The 17,932-nt window shown below is 34.9% G+C and overlaps 1 protein-coding gene across 2 annotated transcripts; it reads right to left on the bottom strand.

Annotated features, from left to right (window-relative positions):
- Positions 1-1,914: 1,914 nt before the first annotated feature.
- Positions 1,915-8,881, bottom strand: LOC142609664 (putative glutamate carboxypeptidase AMP1). 2 transcript variants are annotated; one of them, XM_075781319.1, is made up of 10 exons: positions 7,741-8,881; positions 6,671-6,913; positions 6,437-6,589; positions 6,175-6,243; positions 5,089-5,176; positions 4,497-4,580; positions 4,295-4,383; positions 3,263-3,412; positions 2,975-3,109; positions 1,915-2,270 (listed from the first exon to the last, which is right to left on the bottom strand). In XM_075781319.1, the coding sequence occupies exons 1-10, from the start codon at positions 8,665-8,667 to the stop codon at positions 2,088-2,090; spliced, it is 2,121 nt and encodes a 706-aa protein (XP_075637434.1). In that variant the 5' UTR covers positions 8,668-8,881; the 3' UTR covers positions 1,915-2,087. The 2 variants fall into 2 exon arrangements, with proteins under 2 accessions (XP_075637434.1, XP_075637435.1); XM_075781320.1 differs by lacking the exon at positions 1,915-2,270 and having other exon boundaries at positions 3,006-3,114; positions 7,741-8,809.
- Positions 8,882-17,932: the final 9,051 nt, after the last annotated feature.

The following is a 17,932-nucleotide window of genomic DNA, read 5'->3' as shown; positions in this document are numbered from 1 at the left end:
AGAGAAAATAGGCGTGAAAACGCCTATTAAAAGGAAGAAAGACAAAACTAACTTTACTTTTTTGCTCTCACATACCCCACCTAATTCCCACTTTTCCAAGAGCTCTCATCATCAATCTTCAGACTTCATCCTCTCCACAGCTCAGCAGAAATAATCTCAACTTCTCTTCTTTCTTTTTTTCCTTCTTCTTGTCCCTCCATTGTTAATAATCTCAACTTAAACTTCTTTGTTAATGTTTTTTTTTCCTTCTCCAACCAAAATCAGGTATCACCCTTCTCTCTCTCTCTCTCTCTCTCTCTCTCTCTCTTGCTGTCATTATCTTCTTTTGTTATTAATTTATTCTTTGCTTCTTTTTTTTTTTGTCTTCTCCAACTGAGAACCAGGTATGACATTCCTTTTTTCCCTCCTCCTTATCGACATTCTCTCTTTTGTTTTCTCATTATTTGCCTTTTTTTTCCCTTATCGACATTAAAGGGAAAGATTAGTTTTGTACTGGGTAGGGAAAACTCAGAATTTGAAAAATATACTGATTTCAATATGTTCAAATTGCATCTTATACATAACACCGCACATGTGGCCATAAAAATGAGGTGCGGTGCGGTTATGGTTTTAACTAAACTCTAAACCGTATTGCACCGCACATGTGATCACAAAAATAAGATGCGGTACAATTATAGTTTTAGTTAAATCACACTGCAAAGTGTGGTGCTAAAAATGGTCCAAAACTGCATTGCACTACACCACGAACACCCCTACACATTCTTCCACTAGGTATATATATATATCTGATTTTGGATGGAGAAGAAAAAAAAAACATTAACAAAGAAGATTAAGTTGAGATTATTAACAATGGAGGGACAAGAAGAAGGAAAAAAAGAAAGAAGAGAAGTTGAGATTATTTCTGCTGAGCTGTTGGAAAAGTGGGAATTAGGTGGAAAAAAAGATTGATGATGAGAGCTCTTGGAAAAGTGGGAATTAGGTGGGGTATGTGAGAGCAAAAAAGTAAAATTAGTTTTGTCTTTCTTCTTTTTAATAGGCGTTTTCACACCTATTTTCTCTTCATTTCGAAGAGACAAGTTTTGTGTGGGCCCCACACAAATTTTCTTTCCCCCTTTTCCTTACCAAATAACACACCAACTCATTTTCTCTCCATTATTTTCCACCCACTCTATTCCATATAGCCATCAAGGATTTACACGATTTTTGATGCCCAAGGGTGAAAATAGTGGTACTAATGAGTTTTCTCTCTCTCCCTCACTACCTCTCAAATTCCTCTTCCTGCTATATGAAAAAAAAAATTTCAAACCTAGTGTATTATGCATATTTTCTATCTCTTTGTTGTTTTGCACTTTGATTTTGTTCTTGCAATACACCACTAGTCTTATACATTGAACATTGGAATTTTGGCTTGAATATCTCCGTTTAATCACACTTTAAAGAACCCAAGGAAGAGTTTTGGGCTTGTTCTAGCATTTGTTACAAAAACATCCCCGAAAATGTTCCAATTCTCAGAGCCTTCCATGAAGAAATCCTGGTATTGTGTCCAGAGGATAGGCATATTCATATCTTTGTGTTCTTGTGTTATTTTTCCTTCTTAGCTTCTGCCTGTTCAGGCAAGAAGGTTACCAAATGGTTTTCTTCTAAAGGTTCATAAGAAACAACTCTGGCTGGCCCAACTCATCCAAGGCCATTGCTTATATAGTTATATCGAGGCTGAGGGCTATGCGCAAAGAGTAACATTTTAAGTCCACTTAGCTCACTTTTTAAGTCATTGATTGTATACACACTATTCTTTTTCTTTTTCCTCCCAGCCTGTGCCTGCATTATTCAGATGGTTCCCTAGTGAACCCAAAAGAAAAAGAAAAAGAAAACATAAACTAGATTTGTGCTAGGCTTTACTCTCTGCAAACCATATTTACAAGAGGCATAAAACGAACTGTCCATTTCACAGAATTTAATTACAACAAACAAAAACCAGATGTATAGAAACAGGAAAGGAGAGATTACTACTCATATATACAAGTTAGCAGATATCGCAGTCACTCTCTCCATGTTTATGAGTTTTTGTGAGCTTTCCTGCAACTAGTTCAGGTAAGTTCCCCTTCAAGAGCTCTGGCAGCTCTTTGAATTGCTCTGGAAACCCTCCAGATCTCATGCTGAATTGCCGCTTGGCTTTCTTTTTGACTCATTCTTGTAGATTGGGAAATAGCATCTGCTACCCCAGGGAAGAAATCCAACTTGCTTTCATGGTCACCCGGAGGCCCATAAATCTACCCCAAAAAACAAAATCAGAATGAGTTGTATGGGAAATATTTAGTTCTTCAATACAGGAATCTTACTAAGGGTAGACCTATTGATTGTTTTCTTAATAGATAGGCATCATTTAAAAGGGCCAGGAGCTCCATATTCAATGTGTACATACATGTACTCATTATGTCTTCATCACATTTTGGTATAATTGCTTCCCACAATACAACACATAAAACAAATTCGGTATATGTCAAAATTAATTTTCAAATATAACTTATTAGTCTATTTTAGACAGTAGTAACTGCAAAATATGGATTCAAGTTGGTAAAAGGTACAAATTATGAACCCTTCTTTAGGAATCTCAAAAGTGAGAAAGAATCAGGGAAAGAGATGGATAATCAGTAAATTGCTTAATCTGATTTTATAAGCATTATATAATGGTCTTTTTCCTTCCTCATTTTTCCTGCCATGAAGGACCATCTGCTTTGCAAAAATCTCAAAAAAGGTCATTTTTATGGGTCAGAACAGAAGTGGCATATTGGTGCTTAGCCTGCTCTTCTCCATAACAAGTTTTTAAGAAAAGAAGAATGATAAGTCTCCTAAATTCAAAATAAAAGTATAATTGGAAATTTTCTTCACACTTATTTTGAAACAGAACCTAACTTTTTTCTGATTTACACAGTTATCACTCAAAATTTTCAATGAATCAAAGGAAAGAACTTACGAGATGCTTAAACCACTGCCTTCCTTGAAGCCCATCCACATCCAAAAACCCTCTTTCAGCAAGCATCAGCCGATCATTCAGTGCTCGCTTTTTCAACACTACAGAATCACCTGTAGTTTCTTGCTGTCTCAGTATCTGCTCTTCAGAACAAGAAATGCCCCATGGTTAATTAAAAATACCAAAATTAAAAAGGAATAAAAATTCAAAAGATAAAGAAAGGAGATTTACGTAGGGGATTTATTTATCGTCGCTAATACATGCAAGCCAAAAATAGTGTATTGAAATTACCTTGGCTTCATCCTCAGCTTCTTTAGCTGCAGAGACAAGTTCTTGAATTGACGTTGTTAGAGGATGCAGGGATACATTCTTTTTTTTTTTATAGGTGGGATGCAGGGATACATTCTCATCCAACAAGTTGCTCAAGATACGTTTATACCTCTGGCCATAGGGGGAAAAATAAAATTTCAATATGTAGTATCTACAAAAATAACAACACATTGCTATATTTGAAGGTTCGAATAATTTTAATCATTAACAATGATTTTTTATTTTTTTTAAACAAAGGCTTTGTTAGTAATGTTGATGCAACATCAATGTCTGATAAGCATCTTCCTCAAAGTTCATTGGGATTTTTTAACATAGAAAAAAACTTATGACTGCTCTTGTTCAACCATATAATATTCGTTTGGTTGTCCATACGTACAAACTCTTTTCCCATTGCTTCCATGCGTATAGAAGGGAACTGTCTGGGAAATTTGACGCCAAGAATTGAATTATTAACCTCGAAGCAGGTCATGGAAAAGATTAAATTAACATCACATGGTCACATCAACCGGGTAGAAGCTAGATTGCAGCCACCTTGACCAAATGGCAATTTCTCAACACAACACAACACAAGATAGCCTTAATCCTAAACAAAACATGTTTCTTTTTTTTTTCTTTTTCTTTTTTCACAAGTAATTCCAACTACAAGATTAATTAAGGACAAAGATTAATCGATAAGCTTATATTTTGTGCATAATTTTAAATTACAAAAACTTGCAGTTTAAAAAATTTATTGATGACACAGCTATTGATCTTTAATTTTCTTAAAATTTTGCAAGTATGAAGGATATAAGAAGAATATGTAATCCAATGGTGGATTTGTCAAAATTAATCTCCAATAAAAAGATATTAAATAAGTTTGTAGCCCAAGGCTACAACTAATTTTGTAGTTAAACTTTGTCCATTAATTAATCAATATTTCCCAAACCACACACACTAGAGATACACAAGCAGAGAAGAATTCCTAAAATGACCAAAATAAGATTAGATGAGTACCTGCAATTGTTCAGCATAAGATAGGTAATTAAATGGTAGAATGGAATCATCAGCCAGGTGAAGGGCTAGAAGACCCCAAATTCCTGCAACTGAAACAACACAAAACAGAAATGGCATCATCTTGAAGAGGCTTAATATTAGTTAAGACAAACTGAAGTGCCAATCCATTTATGGACAAGTGCTAATTAAAAAGAGAGCTAACCAGCCACATGCCGATGAAACAACGGATCTCCATTATTTGTCATCCACTCATATGAGTCAAAAGCAGTGTGATAGACAGGAAAATCTGAATAGGAATGAAGATTCATTACTTCACCAAACTGTTTAGCATCAAAATTCAATTTGCTAATATTATATTTAACTGAGGTTCAGATTATTACAGCAAGTATGTTAACGTTATAACTCATTAGGGATAAGCAATTTCAAGAAATAATAAAATTCATTTTCTCCAGATAGTAATGTTATTGTTTAAACAGCCTACAGAAGTTGATCAATGCAATTCTGATTCCCACAGAGAACACAGATACAACCTCTGTAATGGCTTCAGTATATATAGGAGCAAGAATCTGATTTGACATTTCATAAACTCTAAGACATTCATTCTTTTTAAAAACTCCTAAAAATAGTGTAAGTGTCAAAGAGGAAAAGGAAAAGAAATATGGAACTCATAGTGTTGCACAGACATACACAAGAGTGTACCTGCCTGCCCCTACAACTAGATGTGATATGCATTATTTGCAAAACTTTCAATTTCTTCACATAAAACTTGTTATGTACACGTATGAGAGATTTACCTCTTCCATAGTATATATCAATAGAAGGAACCCCTGCATGTTGCACAAATGGAGCAAAATCAGAATCCACTCCACTAAGTCTTTGGATCTACAGCCAGCCAAGACAATTGCGGTTAAAAAACTAGCATAAGTCTTGCAACATTAAAAATGAAAGCACCAACCAAGAAAAGCAATTTAATTTCAATTCTTTTGCATCCCAAACAAGAAACTACTTTCAAGAAGCCAATCACAGTGCCTTGGCCACTTTTCCCTTTCAGAAATACTACAGCAACATAAGTTGGTAGCAAGCATATAATAGGACCAAAAAGAAGGGGGGGGGGGGGGGGAGGGCTTGCATTTAAGGTTATAAATGCATAAAATATTAAAATACCATCTGGTTATGATTTTGAACTTCTAGAACATTTTCAAGCTTTTTCATTAAACTCACTCAAACAAATATTTCAAAATTTGCCTAAACAAGGCCTAGTAGAACTGTCTAATAATCATTTAGTCCAAGCACATGACCATGAAAAAGTAGATTACCCTAGCTGATTCTTCATATATGCCTAAGATTTAATATTGGTGGCCATCTACACGTCTGGGGAATCTCAGATTAACCTCAGTCAAACCAACTCAAGTTGTCTAATTTGTAGGAGAAATAATCTGACAATAAAATTGAGAACCACCAGAGCTGGGTACTTTACCAAGCTCCATTTAATCTCATTTAGAAATCTAATAAGGCCAAACCCAAGCTGGAAGCCTGGAACAGCTAAAAAATCATGAGCAGCATCACGCATGAGTCAGTTGTTTCTATAGCTACATCATATCTTTGAAAGTCCACCGAAATGAATCAGTTCTGCAGCAATGTGCATCCTAGAAAATACACCAAAATAAACCAGTTGAAGAAAATCTTATTTACACTATAGAGACGGCAAGGATGAGAACAATTTAAGCCATGTAAGTGTTTTCATTTCCTATGTGTTATCTTTTATTGGCACAAGTATGAAAATGATGCAATCATAATAAAAGGGTAACAGCATTGCCACTTTGGATCCTAGACACATTCCAAATGAAACATGGGAAAGCTAAAAAAATAGGTAAACTTACATTCGTGCCTGCATTTGTGGCAGCCCACTTCTCATAGACTGTTGAACCCTCTGAATCAGGATCCTTTACCTGAAATCAGCTTGAATATTAGTTGAGTCATTTTTCTCAAATACAGAGTAAAGACCAAGTCGTATCCAATGAGATGTGTTAAATTACTGATTGTCCCAAATACTTAAGTTATTAGGAAATTGTGAATTTAATTATTTAATCATAATTCTAACAAGATGATCATGGGTTATTGTTTATTTATTAAACACTTTACCTTCTTTGTGACCTCAAGAAGTAGACTGTCCAACTGAGGCGTAGCACCAACAAAGAAACCCGGACCTTGAACCGCACAATCTACATTAAGGTAGGCTACTGCTTTGGAGCCCAGATTCACAAGGTTCTGTTCAACCCATTCAGTTGATCCTATCTGAAAGGACAAACCAATACATACTAAATTTAGAAGTCTTATACATGAACATAGTCCAAGAGAAAATTAAACAGTACCCACCATCCCAAACTCTTCTGCATCCCAACTGCAGAGAATTATTGTCCTTCGAGGCTGCCACCCCAAGCGCATCATAAGAGCATATCTACGAGCAATGTCAAGCAGCGCTGCAGTTCCACTGTTGGGGTCAACAGCACCATAAGTCCATGCATCTCTATGATTTCCAAGCAGCACATAGCGATCAGGCTCTTCCGAACCCCTTATGACAGCAAAAACATTATGAATAGTCGCTACCTTTTTCTCCCCCTAAAAAATGTGAGGAAAAAAAAAAAGATTCATAAGCACATTATGTCAGTGGTCTCAACCCTTTAGCAATAATCTGACATGTGAAGATGTTCAGCTTTCAATTGAAGAACACAAGTGCAAAGAAGTCAATCCCCCAAATCCCATTATGAGACTGCACACAAAAAGCATGCAGCCAATATCCATGCACGCACCAGGCCAAGATAAACCTACCTACCTCCATACAACTTGAACTATTTCCTTTGTATTGTCCTGAAGTTACCTCCCCAAAGTAAAGTCCAAGAAACTCAATTTAAATTCATGTATGACAATTTATTTTGCGGGTGAGTCCAAACTTTTCCAAAAACTAGCAATCATGAGCCAGAGCACAAGGCTTCCAAAATTTCCAAAAACTGAACAAATACTGAACCACCCACCATCCATATTTGAATAAAATGTTGGCTCAATAAATGAAGAACTCCAAAAAGGCCAACTTTCCCAAATATAGTACAAAATTTTACTATCCACTGCCAAACTACCAATCCACAATCAAATTAACCAAAGCAAGACAATTGCCCACATCCAAAGTTTGACGAAACTTTACTCAACTACCAGTCTAACAAACAGAACAAACAATAACAGAAAACATAGCATCAAAGTCAAAACACTGTTCCATCCCACCACAAAACTCATCATTTTTCCTTTTTTTTTTTTTTTTTTTTTCTAACAACATTTGACTTTAAATATAAAGTCAAACAAAAAAAGTCTAAGTCCCTCCAACGAGTGGGGAATGATAAAACCATCCACTACCAAAAAAAGAAAAAGAAAGAAACACATCAGACATCACCAACCTGGTAAGTGAAGTTCAAGATAGTCGGGCCCGGCCCGACAGCCCGGAGGTGAACCCGCCATATTTCCGGCGGCGGAGCGCCACCGAGTGAGTCCAAAATGATCTGAGCTGCCCGAACCGACAAGGGCATGGATGGAATGTTGGGAAATCTTTTCAAGACTTGAGTGTCTTCCAACTCCAAAGTCTCGGCATCATCGACTGCAGCCCAGCCAGGACTAAGTGGGTCCCCCACGCCACTCATCACAGTCCCTCTCTCGAACCCTTTGACCTCTTCGCCCTCAGTGTACATCAGCACCGCCACAGCTCCATTCTCCTCCGCCTTCTGAACCACAATCCCTCTAGGCAAATCTCCTCTTCTCGCAATCACTACGCACCCTTTGACACTCACATTCAACTCCTTGATCGCCTCAAAGTCCACGTCCCTCCCGTAATTCACGAACACCGCTTTAGCGAACGCCGTACCCGACGGCGAGTACGCGTGATAAGGTCGTACTACAGCAGCGTCGTCACCGTTGTCGTTCTTCGAGGGCTCCGACAACGACAGGTCGTGGACTGTCCCGTTGGTAAAATGCGCGGAGAGAGAGGAGTGCGTAGGATAGGAGAGTAGGGTTTTGTACTGAGCGGTGTGGGTTTGGAGGCTGAGGTTTTTGAAGTGGGAAACGACGTAGTTCACGGTGGCTAAAGAGGGCGCGGTTCCGGCGAGGTGAGGGTGCAGCGTGAGGGCGCGGAGGTAGGCAGCTATGGTGTAGTTGGTGGCAGAGGAGAGGAATATCTGGCGGAAGCGGAGGGCATTTGGGGCATTCGGATTTATTTCTGTAGAGTGCGGGTAGTGTAAACTATAGAAACCAAAAATGCAGAGAAGAATGAGTAGCAGGAAGGTACATAAGGCCGAAGGCTTTGATGTCCCTTTCCAGACAGTCTCTACCATTTTTGTTAGACGAGAAACAACAAAGTGTGTCAGACTCAGACTCAGACTCAGACACAACAATAAGAACTAAGAGGAAGTGAGTTTTAGGGGTTTGGCGTTATCAGTTTATTTAGGAAGTTTTATCAATGGCATTCATTTTCCTTTTCTCCTTCTTCTTCTTTTTTTTTTTTTTTTTGAGCTCTAATTTTTTATTTTTTTCTGATTGGATGTGATGTGAGGTAAGGTTGTGACATGAATAATGGTTCGAAAGGCTGAAAGTGAAACCAATTCGATTCATGTGTCGGGTTTGATGATTGGTTTATTAAGGTGGTGGGGTTTTTATGATTTTTTTTTTTTTTTTTATCTTGATTTTTTTGGTGGTGATTTGGTGAGTGTTTTTTATTTGATAGATGTGTACAATTGGATGCGTTATGAAGCATGCTTGCTTTTGTCGCGTTTGTTCGATTGGGGAAATCATGCGAAAATGACTTGATATGATGAAACTCTTTTTTAAAGTGAGAGCTTTGGCTAAGTCCCACATCGACTTTTTTTAATTTTATGTGAGATCGGTTTGGAAAACCCGTCTAAAGACAAAGCTCCCCCATTCTGAGCTCGCTATATTGCCATAAAAATATTTGATGAGCCACCGACAACGCACCTTCCTACAGTGATATATAGGATAGGTTGAGATATAGTTTATTTTGTTAAAATTAAAAATTTATTATTGAAAATACTATAAATAAAAATAAAAATTAATTGAAATAATACGGTGAAATTCATCAATAATATCAAAAGTGTGTAATAAAATCTATGAATAGTTGTAAAAATAAACTACATAGTAAAATAATTTTTATTTTTATCCAAACAAAGGCACACTGTTTGAAAGTACTTCATCCATCTATGTGCACGGCACTACAAAAATATTAATAAAAAATCTACTTGGAAGGAGGGAAAATTTTTTGTTGAATGTTTCTATGTCACTTTCTAGTCTCTAGCGGCATGAAAAGATGTAGGGAGGTAGGGGCTAAGTAATAAAATATTATCAATTGTCGTACAAATACAAAAACAGAATTTGTTTAGAGCATCAGCATCAAAAATGCTATATTCCAAATTTAAGCATGAAAAACCCTTTTAGGCCCAAATGCTCCCTCCATTGAATGTTGTAAAACGTCAGGATTGTAAAAAAATATACAATTGAGCTACAGTGCGGTTCTAAATGTAGAACCGCACTGTAGCTCAATGGGAAAAAAAAATATTAATATTTTATCCTTAAAAGTTTTATCTCATCTCTCTCTCTCTCTCATTCTCTCCACGGTCTCTCATCTCTCTCTCTCTCATTCTGACTCTCAATTCCTCTCTCTCTCACAACAGCTCCTATCTCTCTCACAACAGCTCCTCCCTCCTCACTCCTTTTCTCACATCTCTCTCGTGGATCGGCGTCTCCGCGTGGGTTTGGATCGGCATCTCGGCATCTCCGCGTGGGCTGGGTTTGGATCGGCATCTCCGCGTGGGCTGGGTTTGGATCGGCGTCTCCGCGTGGGTCAACAAAATGTTGGAGATCGTGGCGGGCTGGGTTTGGATCGGCATCTCGGTGGGCTGGGCTGGGTTTGGTTAGCGATGGAATGGGTTTTGGGTTGGTGGGTGGCGGTGGGTTGATTAGTGATTGATGGCAGATTGTGGGTTGATGGCAGATTGTTTGGTTAGTGATTGATGGCAGATTGTGGGTTGCTCTGTGTGTGTGTGTGTGTTTTTTTTTTTTTTTTTGGTGGTGTTGATGATCGGAGAGGGTTTGATGGTCTGGGTATTTTTTTTTTTTGGGTGTTGATGGTAGATTATGGGTTGCTGTTTTTTTTTTTTTTGTGGTGTTGATGATTGGAGAGGGTTTGATAGTTTGGGTTTATTTATTTATTTATTTATTTTTGGTGTTGACGGTAGATTATGGGTTGCTGATGGGTTGCTGCTGGTGGAGGGGGCAGGTGTGTGTGGTGCGGCGGTGGAGGTGATGGTGGATCTTGAGCAGAAAGAAAGAAAGAGAGAGAATAAATAATGTTGTGAAATATATTATTTTATTATGCAGAAATATTATTTTAATGAGTAGAATAGGAAAATAGAAGTTTTGATGTGGAAGTATTGTAAAATTGTATTGTATAATTGATAAAGTAACTTTTTAGATGGTAAAATAGGATAGAATTGGGATAAATGAATGTGGATGCTCTAAGGACTTGGATTTGGTGAGTAACTAGTTCCACAGTACTCATTCAAATGATACATCACTATTAGACACATGTCATTATTTAGATAGGTCCAGTGCAGCTACACATTAGACGTATCATTATTTGGATGGATGCAGGACAAAAAATATACGAAAATAGGTGTCAGAACCTAGGGTTGCTTAAAGTGAACACCAAGCGTGATTGGGGCCGGCATCAATCATAAAATTAAAGAAAGTTTTATTATCATTCTTGAATGTTTCTTACTAAACTTCAAATTGTGCTTCAATAAAAAAAAACAAAACAAAACAAAACACATAAATAAACACTAATTATTAAATGGTTGGACTTGGTAGGTATGGTCCAATAATTAACCGATTCCATTCGTAAGACCACCAGTTTGGTCGTCTTCTTTTTGCTTCTACGTTTATCTAGCTATAATTTATATATAATATAAAACCAAAATTTTTGACTTTTTGTTAACTTTTTAAAATTTGACATGTTAGCTTTGCAAACCTCACAAATTTATACCTCATTATAATTTTTTTATTTCTTCAATTAGACTAAAATATTAGAGAGACTCACGTTAGTATTAGGGTTTATTAGAGAAAATTACTTTAGGAGAGAGAGAGAGAGAGAGAGAGAGAGAGAGAGAGAGAGTCACTTTGGGAGTTAGGACTCCTTTCTTCCCACCTCAAAACCCTAGCAACTACCACAATTGCTTAGCACTTTCATGGTTTCTCTAAATTATCACTTGTCTTGCTACATTCAAACTCACATATGATCTATGTATAATTCATATTTCATTTTTTTTTTAAATAATTACAATATGCTGCAACTTCCGTAGCTCGAGCTCTTTCCCCCCTAAACCCTTAGGCCGTTGTGCATGTGAAAGTTCTAATTCAGCTACAAGATCCTTGGCGAACCATATTTCAATTAATTGTTTGTTTCTTTATTTTATTTCTTTCTTTCTTGCTCATTCTAACAGAAGCACTGGTGTGTGTGTGTGTGTGTGTGTAAAAGCAAAAACCTCATGTGGGCAGGTATAAGGTTCTGCCAAGTGGTGCATTCTATATAAAGAGAATTGAAATATTCTCAAATGCCACATCAGAGATAAGGAAAAAAATTAAATATTGACTATATGTTTCATTTTGTTCAATGTTTCAAGATTTTTCTAAATAAAAAATAAATATTCTTTGTTTCCTTTGGTTCAATATTTCAAGACTTTTCCTCCCTCACACATACACACTAGAACTCTTTGTATTTCAATTCACTATTTTCACCTCTTGCACTTCTACTCCTTTATATATACCTATCTATAGCCATTCATGTCATCCTATGTCAAGTACACACAAACCAAAAACAATGTCATTTACCTTCAATTTTTCAACAACTACCATATCCAACATTGTTGTTCCATCTAATTCTAGGATATATGAGTTGACTACAACCAAGGAAGGGTGCTTGCATTTTATATTGAGTGACAGCGGCAATTACAATTTTGATGTTAAGGCCGGCTATTGTAAACTTGTGGGTTTTGTAAAGGATGTGATTAATCGTGGATGTTTAAGATGTGCATTTTGTTTTAGAATTAAGGAGAAATAGAAAGACACATTCTATATCAAATTTTATTTTACAATATTCCTCCAAAATTGTTTTTTTTTTTTTCTCATTACTTGAACTAAATCATTATAATGGATATGTACAATTTATAATTGTTGCTTCTTATGATGAACTCAGTACTAACAAAGTTTTGATACAACATTATCCAAAACCATCTTACATAAAATGTTACAACATTATTTATGTTGCACGAGCAACTTACTATTCATTAATCAATCAATTAGTTTATCTATCTATCTATCTATATATATATATATATATATATATATATATATATATATATATATAAGCAAAGATTTCATACAGAAGAGTATGAGGTTCTACCATGTGATGCATTCTATGAAGAGAATAGAAATACTCTTAAGTCACATCAGAATTAAAAACAAATTAAAAAATAGAGACTCATTATTTCTTTTGGTTCAATGTTTCAAGACTACTTTTTGTTACATTTTTATTCAATGTTTTAACACTACTATTTGTTTCATTTGATTCAATTTTTTAAAACTTTTCCTCTTTCTCACACACAAAAAATTCTTTGCATTTCCATTCACGTTTTTAACTTCTACTCATTTATATATGTGTCCACAGTCTTTCATGTCATCCCATCTCAAATACAAAAAAAGAAAAAAAAAAAAACGATGTCATTTGCCTTCAACCTTTTAACAACACCTACATAACTTCAACATTGCAGTATCATATGATCAATCTGTATAAGTAGGCTATGACTAAGGAAGAAGGCTTGCGTTTTTATTCAGTGATAGTGGTTTACGGTTTTGATGTTAAAGTCAGACGCTATGGATTTTGTGAAGGTTGTGATTTGTTTTGAGTCTTTGGGTGTTTGAGGTTTTGGTTTGGAAAATTTATAAATGTATTTTATTTTAGAACTAACGAAAAAGAAAAAGAAACATTCTAATTGATTATTTATGAAGTTAGTTATTTTTAAAAAAATTATGTAATAACTCATAATTTGTTTACTGCTATTTTGTGTGATATGAGTCATAGTGATAAAAATAAAAATAAAAATCAATGATGATTTCAAAGTAATTTCCTCTTTTTTTCTTCAAGGATATGGAAGCCCAACTAAAGACAATTAGGTTATGTTTGGTAACAGTTTTTATTTTCTATTTTCATAAACTTGTTTTTGTGAATATAAAGAAAATACAATTTTCTTGTATTTTTGAACTCAAAAACATGTTTGGTTAGTTGAAATTAAAAAAAAACATAATAGTTTTATGAAGAAAAAAATAGAATATACTAAAATATATTGTTACTAGGATTTGAACTCTAATACTAACTCATTAAATGAGATAGATTCATTAAATCAAATATGTGTTTTCATAGATGTAAGGACGCAATTTGGTTCCCAAGCCCAAAGGATGGATGAACTTCGGCCCAAAGTGTCCAATACAATGAATTTGTAGAGAGTGGGTTGGAAAACTGGGCTTTAATGAGTTAGACAATAAGTAAAATGGATCCAGATGACAAGAAAGTGAAGATAAACTGATTAAATCTAAAGAAAATCATCCTCAGCTCAATACGGGAGAATCCGTTCTTATAAATATTTCTCTCTAGTCTCATTACAAAAATCTCTCCCCTCATTTCTCTTAGGGACATCTTTCTATTTTATACTATATCTCATCCTCCATCTCCGCCATCCACGTGTAGACTTATTAGCTGGTCTTGATTCTTGTCCCGTCAGCCATTTCCTAAAGTTTTTGGGAGCAGCTGTAAGGCTGAAATCACTGTTTAGATATCACTTCCTCATTAACGCGGCCAGAAAGTTGGATACAAAGCATTCAATGCGGTGGTTGCAACTTTCTCTTAGATATTTCATAACTGTTTCTTTGCTCTGTGCTCCTATGAAGCATATTTTCATCAATAGAATCTCCTGGAATGTCATTGTAGATAATAGGACATACCATCTGACATTTGCTTCGCTTTGCCGAGGAGACACCCCTCCTCAACCTACCTCCCTTAGCTTCCTCAGTTGCAACTTGCTCGCGGACCTCTAGGTCTAACATTTTCATTACTGTTTATTTGTCCTCGGACCAATGAATACCTTCAGACATAGCCCATGGCCCAATATGCATTTTTGGGCCTTTTATTCCTACAACAGACTTTTGAAAACTATAAATTGAAAATAGCTTTTTGCATGTTTTCAGTTTTCTTCACAAATTGAGTTTTGAGAACAATTTTTGTTTTCTATCCATTTTGGGTTGCCAAATAAGTATTTTAGTCTCAAAAATAGAAAATTGTTTTTGAAAACAAAAGATAGAGGAAAAAGCAGTTACCAAACATACCCTTAAAGATAATTGGATGTGTTTTTAAACAATTTCTTTTTGTCTCATCACGTTTTCTTTATGTTAATTCTTATAAAATGATTTCATTAATTTCATTGAGATAATGAATTGGGTGTTTGCGATTTAGGTTTCCATATTTGGTTGTGAGAATAGAGTGGTTAAGGAAGTGTTTGCGAGATTCCTTAAATTTATGTAATTTTAAGATATATAAGTATTTTTATGCTTTAAATTCTTATTTAAAGATTCCAAAATCATTTAATCAGTGATATACAAGTTTCAAAGTATTAATATTGTGGGCAAACATAAATATTATACAACAATATAAGTATTATATGTAGGTCTTAATATATATATATATATATATATATATAAATGATTTCAAATGAAATTGTCAAGTAGTCCATGTATTGCGCGAGATATTTTCTAGTATATTATAAAAGTTAGATTTAAAAACTGGTGGATGCATACAACTATGACAAATGGCGCAATATTCTATCTATTGAGAGTGAGAAGGACAAATAGTGTCACATGGCAAATAGCAATTTGTGCATAACTTAACACATTTGACATTGGTCAGTATATATGGCAATACATGGCTAAAGAAATTAAAACATAGAGAAATAAATTCATTGATTTATATTATTATTTGGGAGCATTAATGCATTACTAATATGATACAAAGTTGCTTTACAATATATATATATATATATATATATATATATATATATATATATATATATATATATATATATATATATATATATATATGATACAAAGTGTAAGGGCAAGAAAATCTAAAAGCCCACGGCCCACTTCGAACAGTGATTGAATCAAGTCATCTATGGCCCAAAACAAATTATTTGTAGAGAAGGAACTACACAACAAAGAGATAGCCCAATCTGAGGGTCGGATTGGAAAGAAAAAGGCAGAATATGTATATTAAGTAAACCAATTTCCCCTTACAAGCTTTCTCGAGGAGGCTAAAGCTATTACAACAATAGCTTTTTGATATTTTTCACTCTACCCTTTTTCTCCTAATGCTCTTCTCGTTTCACTCTATCTTTTTGATATTTTTCTTGGGTCCATTTTGCAATCTCTCTTCCTCCTATATATACTCCTCCCTTCCTTGCATCTCAACCATCCATTTCTCACCTAACCAGCCTCCTCCCTTGAGACTTGTCCCTTCCTACAGTTTGAGGAAAGTGGTAGAAAGAACTTGCTTAGCTGTGACCTGCACTATTCAGGTCACTTCCTAATTAATGCAGTTGATAAAGCTATTGTCCACCATTCAATGCGGCCAGGAGACCAAATGCAGGACATTAAATGCGGAGGCCACAAACTACCCGAAACCAGGAACTTCACCTCTTGGCCCTTGGTTCCCTCTTGGTAGGCCTTAGAGTGCCTTTGGACTCACTCCTACATCTCCCTGAGCAGCCCTCCTCTTTGGACCAATGACCCTGACCTTGTCGCCTTGTATTGTGACTCTTGAGCTTCATCCTCGGTCTTCGAGCCTCCACATACTCTGGCTTATAAACTCCATCCTCGGTCCTCGGGCCCCCACACAAAGTTTAATGGCATATGATATTCCCTAACTTTTAAATTTTGAGCTTTTGCACCACATGGCTTTCCCTATTGAAAGAGGATTACAATGTTTTTTTATTTTATTTTTTTCTTTCTTGGGAAAAATGGTGATCCTATGTCTTTTTAATATAAAAAAATAATTAAAATAATAATAACCTTTGCATTTGATAATAACATTAATAGATTCTAAAAAAAACAAAATAAAAATAAATAATGACCTTAGCGGTTAGCATAATTAATGGAGCTTTTATGATATATATGGAAGGTCATTGAAATGGGGAGGAAACTTTTCAGCTTTCAACATATAAATTAAAGGAAAATTGGTGGCATTATAGTAATACATTAGCATTAATTTCCTACAATAAAACCACTCAATAGTTAACATTAAATGCATAATAACTAAGAATTACAAAAAAAACTAAAATTCTTTACAATAGCCTACCCGATAATTACCAACTGATGGATATACATAACTATGATAGGTGCCGCAATATTCTATCTATTTAGAATGATAATAACAAATAGTACTGCATGGCAAATAGCAATTTGCTCATAATTTAACACATTTGACATTTGTCAATACATATGGCAATGACATGGGTAAAAAAATTAAAACATAAAGAAATAAATGCATTACTAAATACTAATATGATACAAAAATTTTATAGCATATGAAATCTCCTAACTTTTAATTTTGAGCTTCTGCACCGCATGGCTTCCCTCTGGAGAGAGGATTACAAATTTTTTTTTCCTTCTTTCCTGGGAAAAATGGTGATCATCCCAGGTTTTTTAATATTAAAAATAATTAAAATAATAATAACCTTCGCATTTTTTTTTTGAGGGAGTAATAACCTTCGCATTTGATATAACATTAGCAGATTCTAAAAAAACAAAATAAAAATATACAATAACCTTAACAGTTAGCATATTTAATGGAGTTTTTATGATACATATGGAAGGTTATTGAAACAGGAAGGAAACTTTTCAGCTTTCATGATATAAATTAAAGGAAAATTGGTGGCATTATAGTAATACATTAGCATTAATTTCCTTCAATAATACCATTCGGTAATTAACATTAAATGCATAATAACTAAGAATTACAGAAAAAAATACTAAAAATGTTCCTTTCACAATGGCCGACCGGAGAGTTAAAAAAAAAATTCCAAAAGGAGAGATGGCTAATCAAACCAATATTAAAAAAAAAAACTAGAAAAATTACTTAGTGGCATCACAAGGCTTTTGCATTATTAATAATCCAACACTATAACCACCGCTTCCCATAATGCAATGGTTACTCTAAGTATAAATTCTTATGGGGTGTAAAGGATAAGGGTGGGGTTCAAGTCCAATCCAAAAGGTACATGCTCTTTGTTCATTAATTTTTTTGTTGCATTATTTATTGGTGGGTTTGATTTATGGATTATGTTTTGTGCATTTTGAATTTTCTTTTTGTTTATACAGTTTTATCCGCCAGTTGTTTGATGTTTTATATGTTTAGCGTTTTTTTCCTCTTAATTTCAAATGTTTGGTTACGAATAAACCATAGGAAAAAATAAACCATATTTGTCT

Source organism: Castanea sativa, chromosome 9 (genome assembly GCF_040712315.1).
Source record: "Castanea sativa cultivar Marrone di Chiusa Pesio chromosome 9, ASM4071231v1".
NCBI classification, from domain to species: Eukaryota; Viridiplantae; Streptophyta; class Magnoliopsida; order Fagales; family Fagaceae; genus Castanea; species Castanea sativa.
This window is presented reverse-complemented; position numbering and strand designations above follow the sequence as displayed.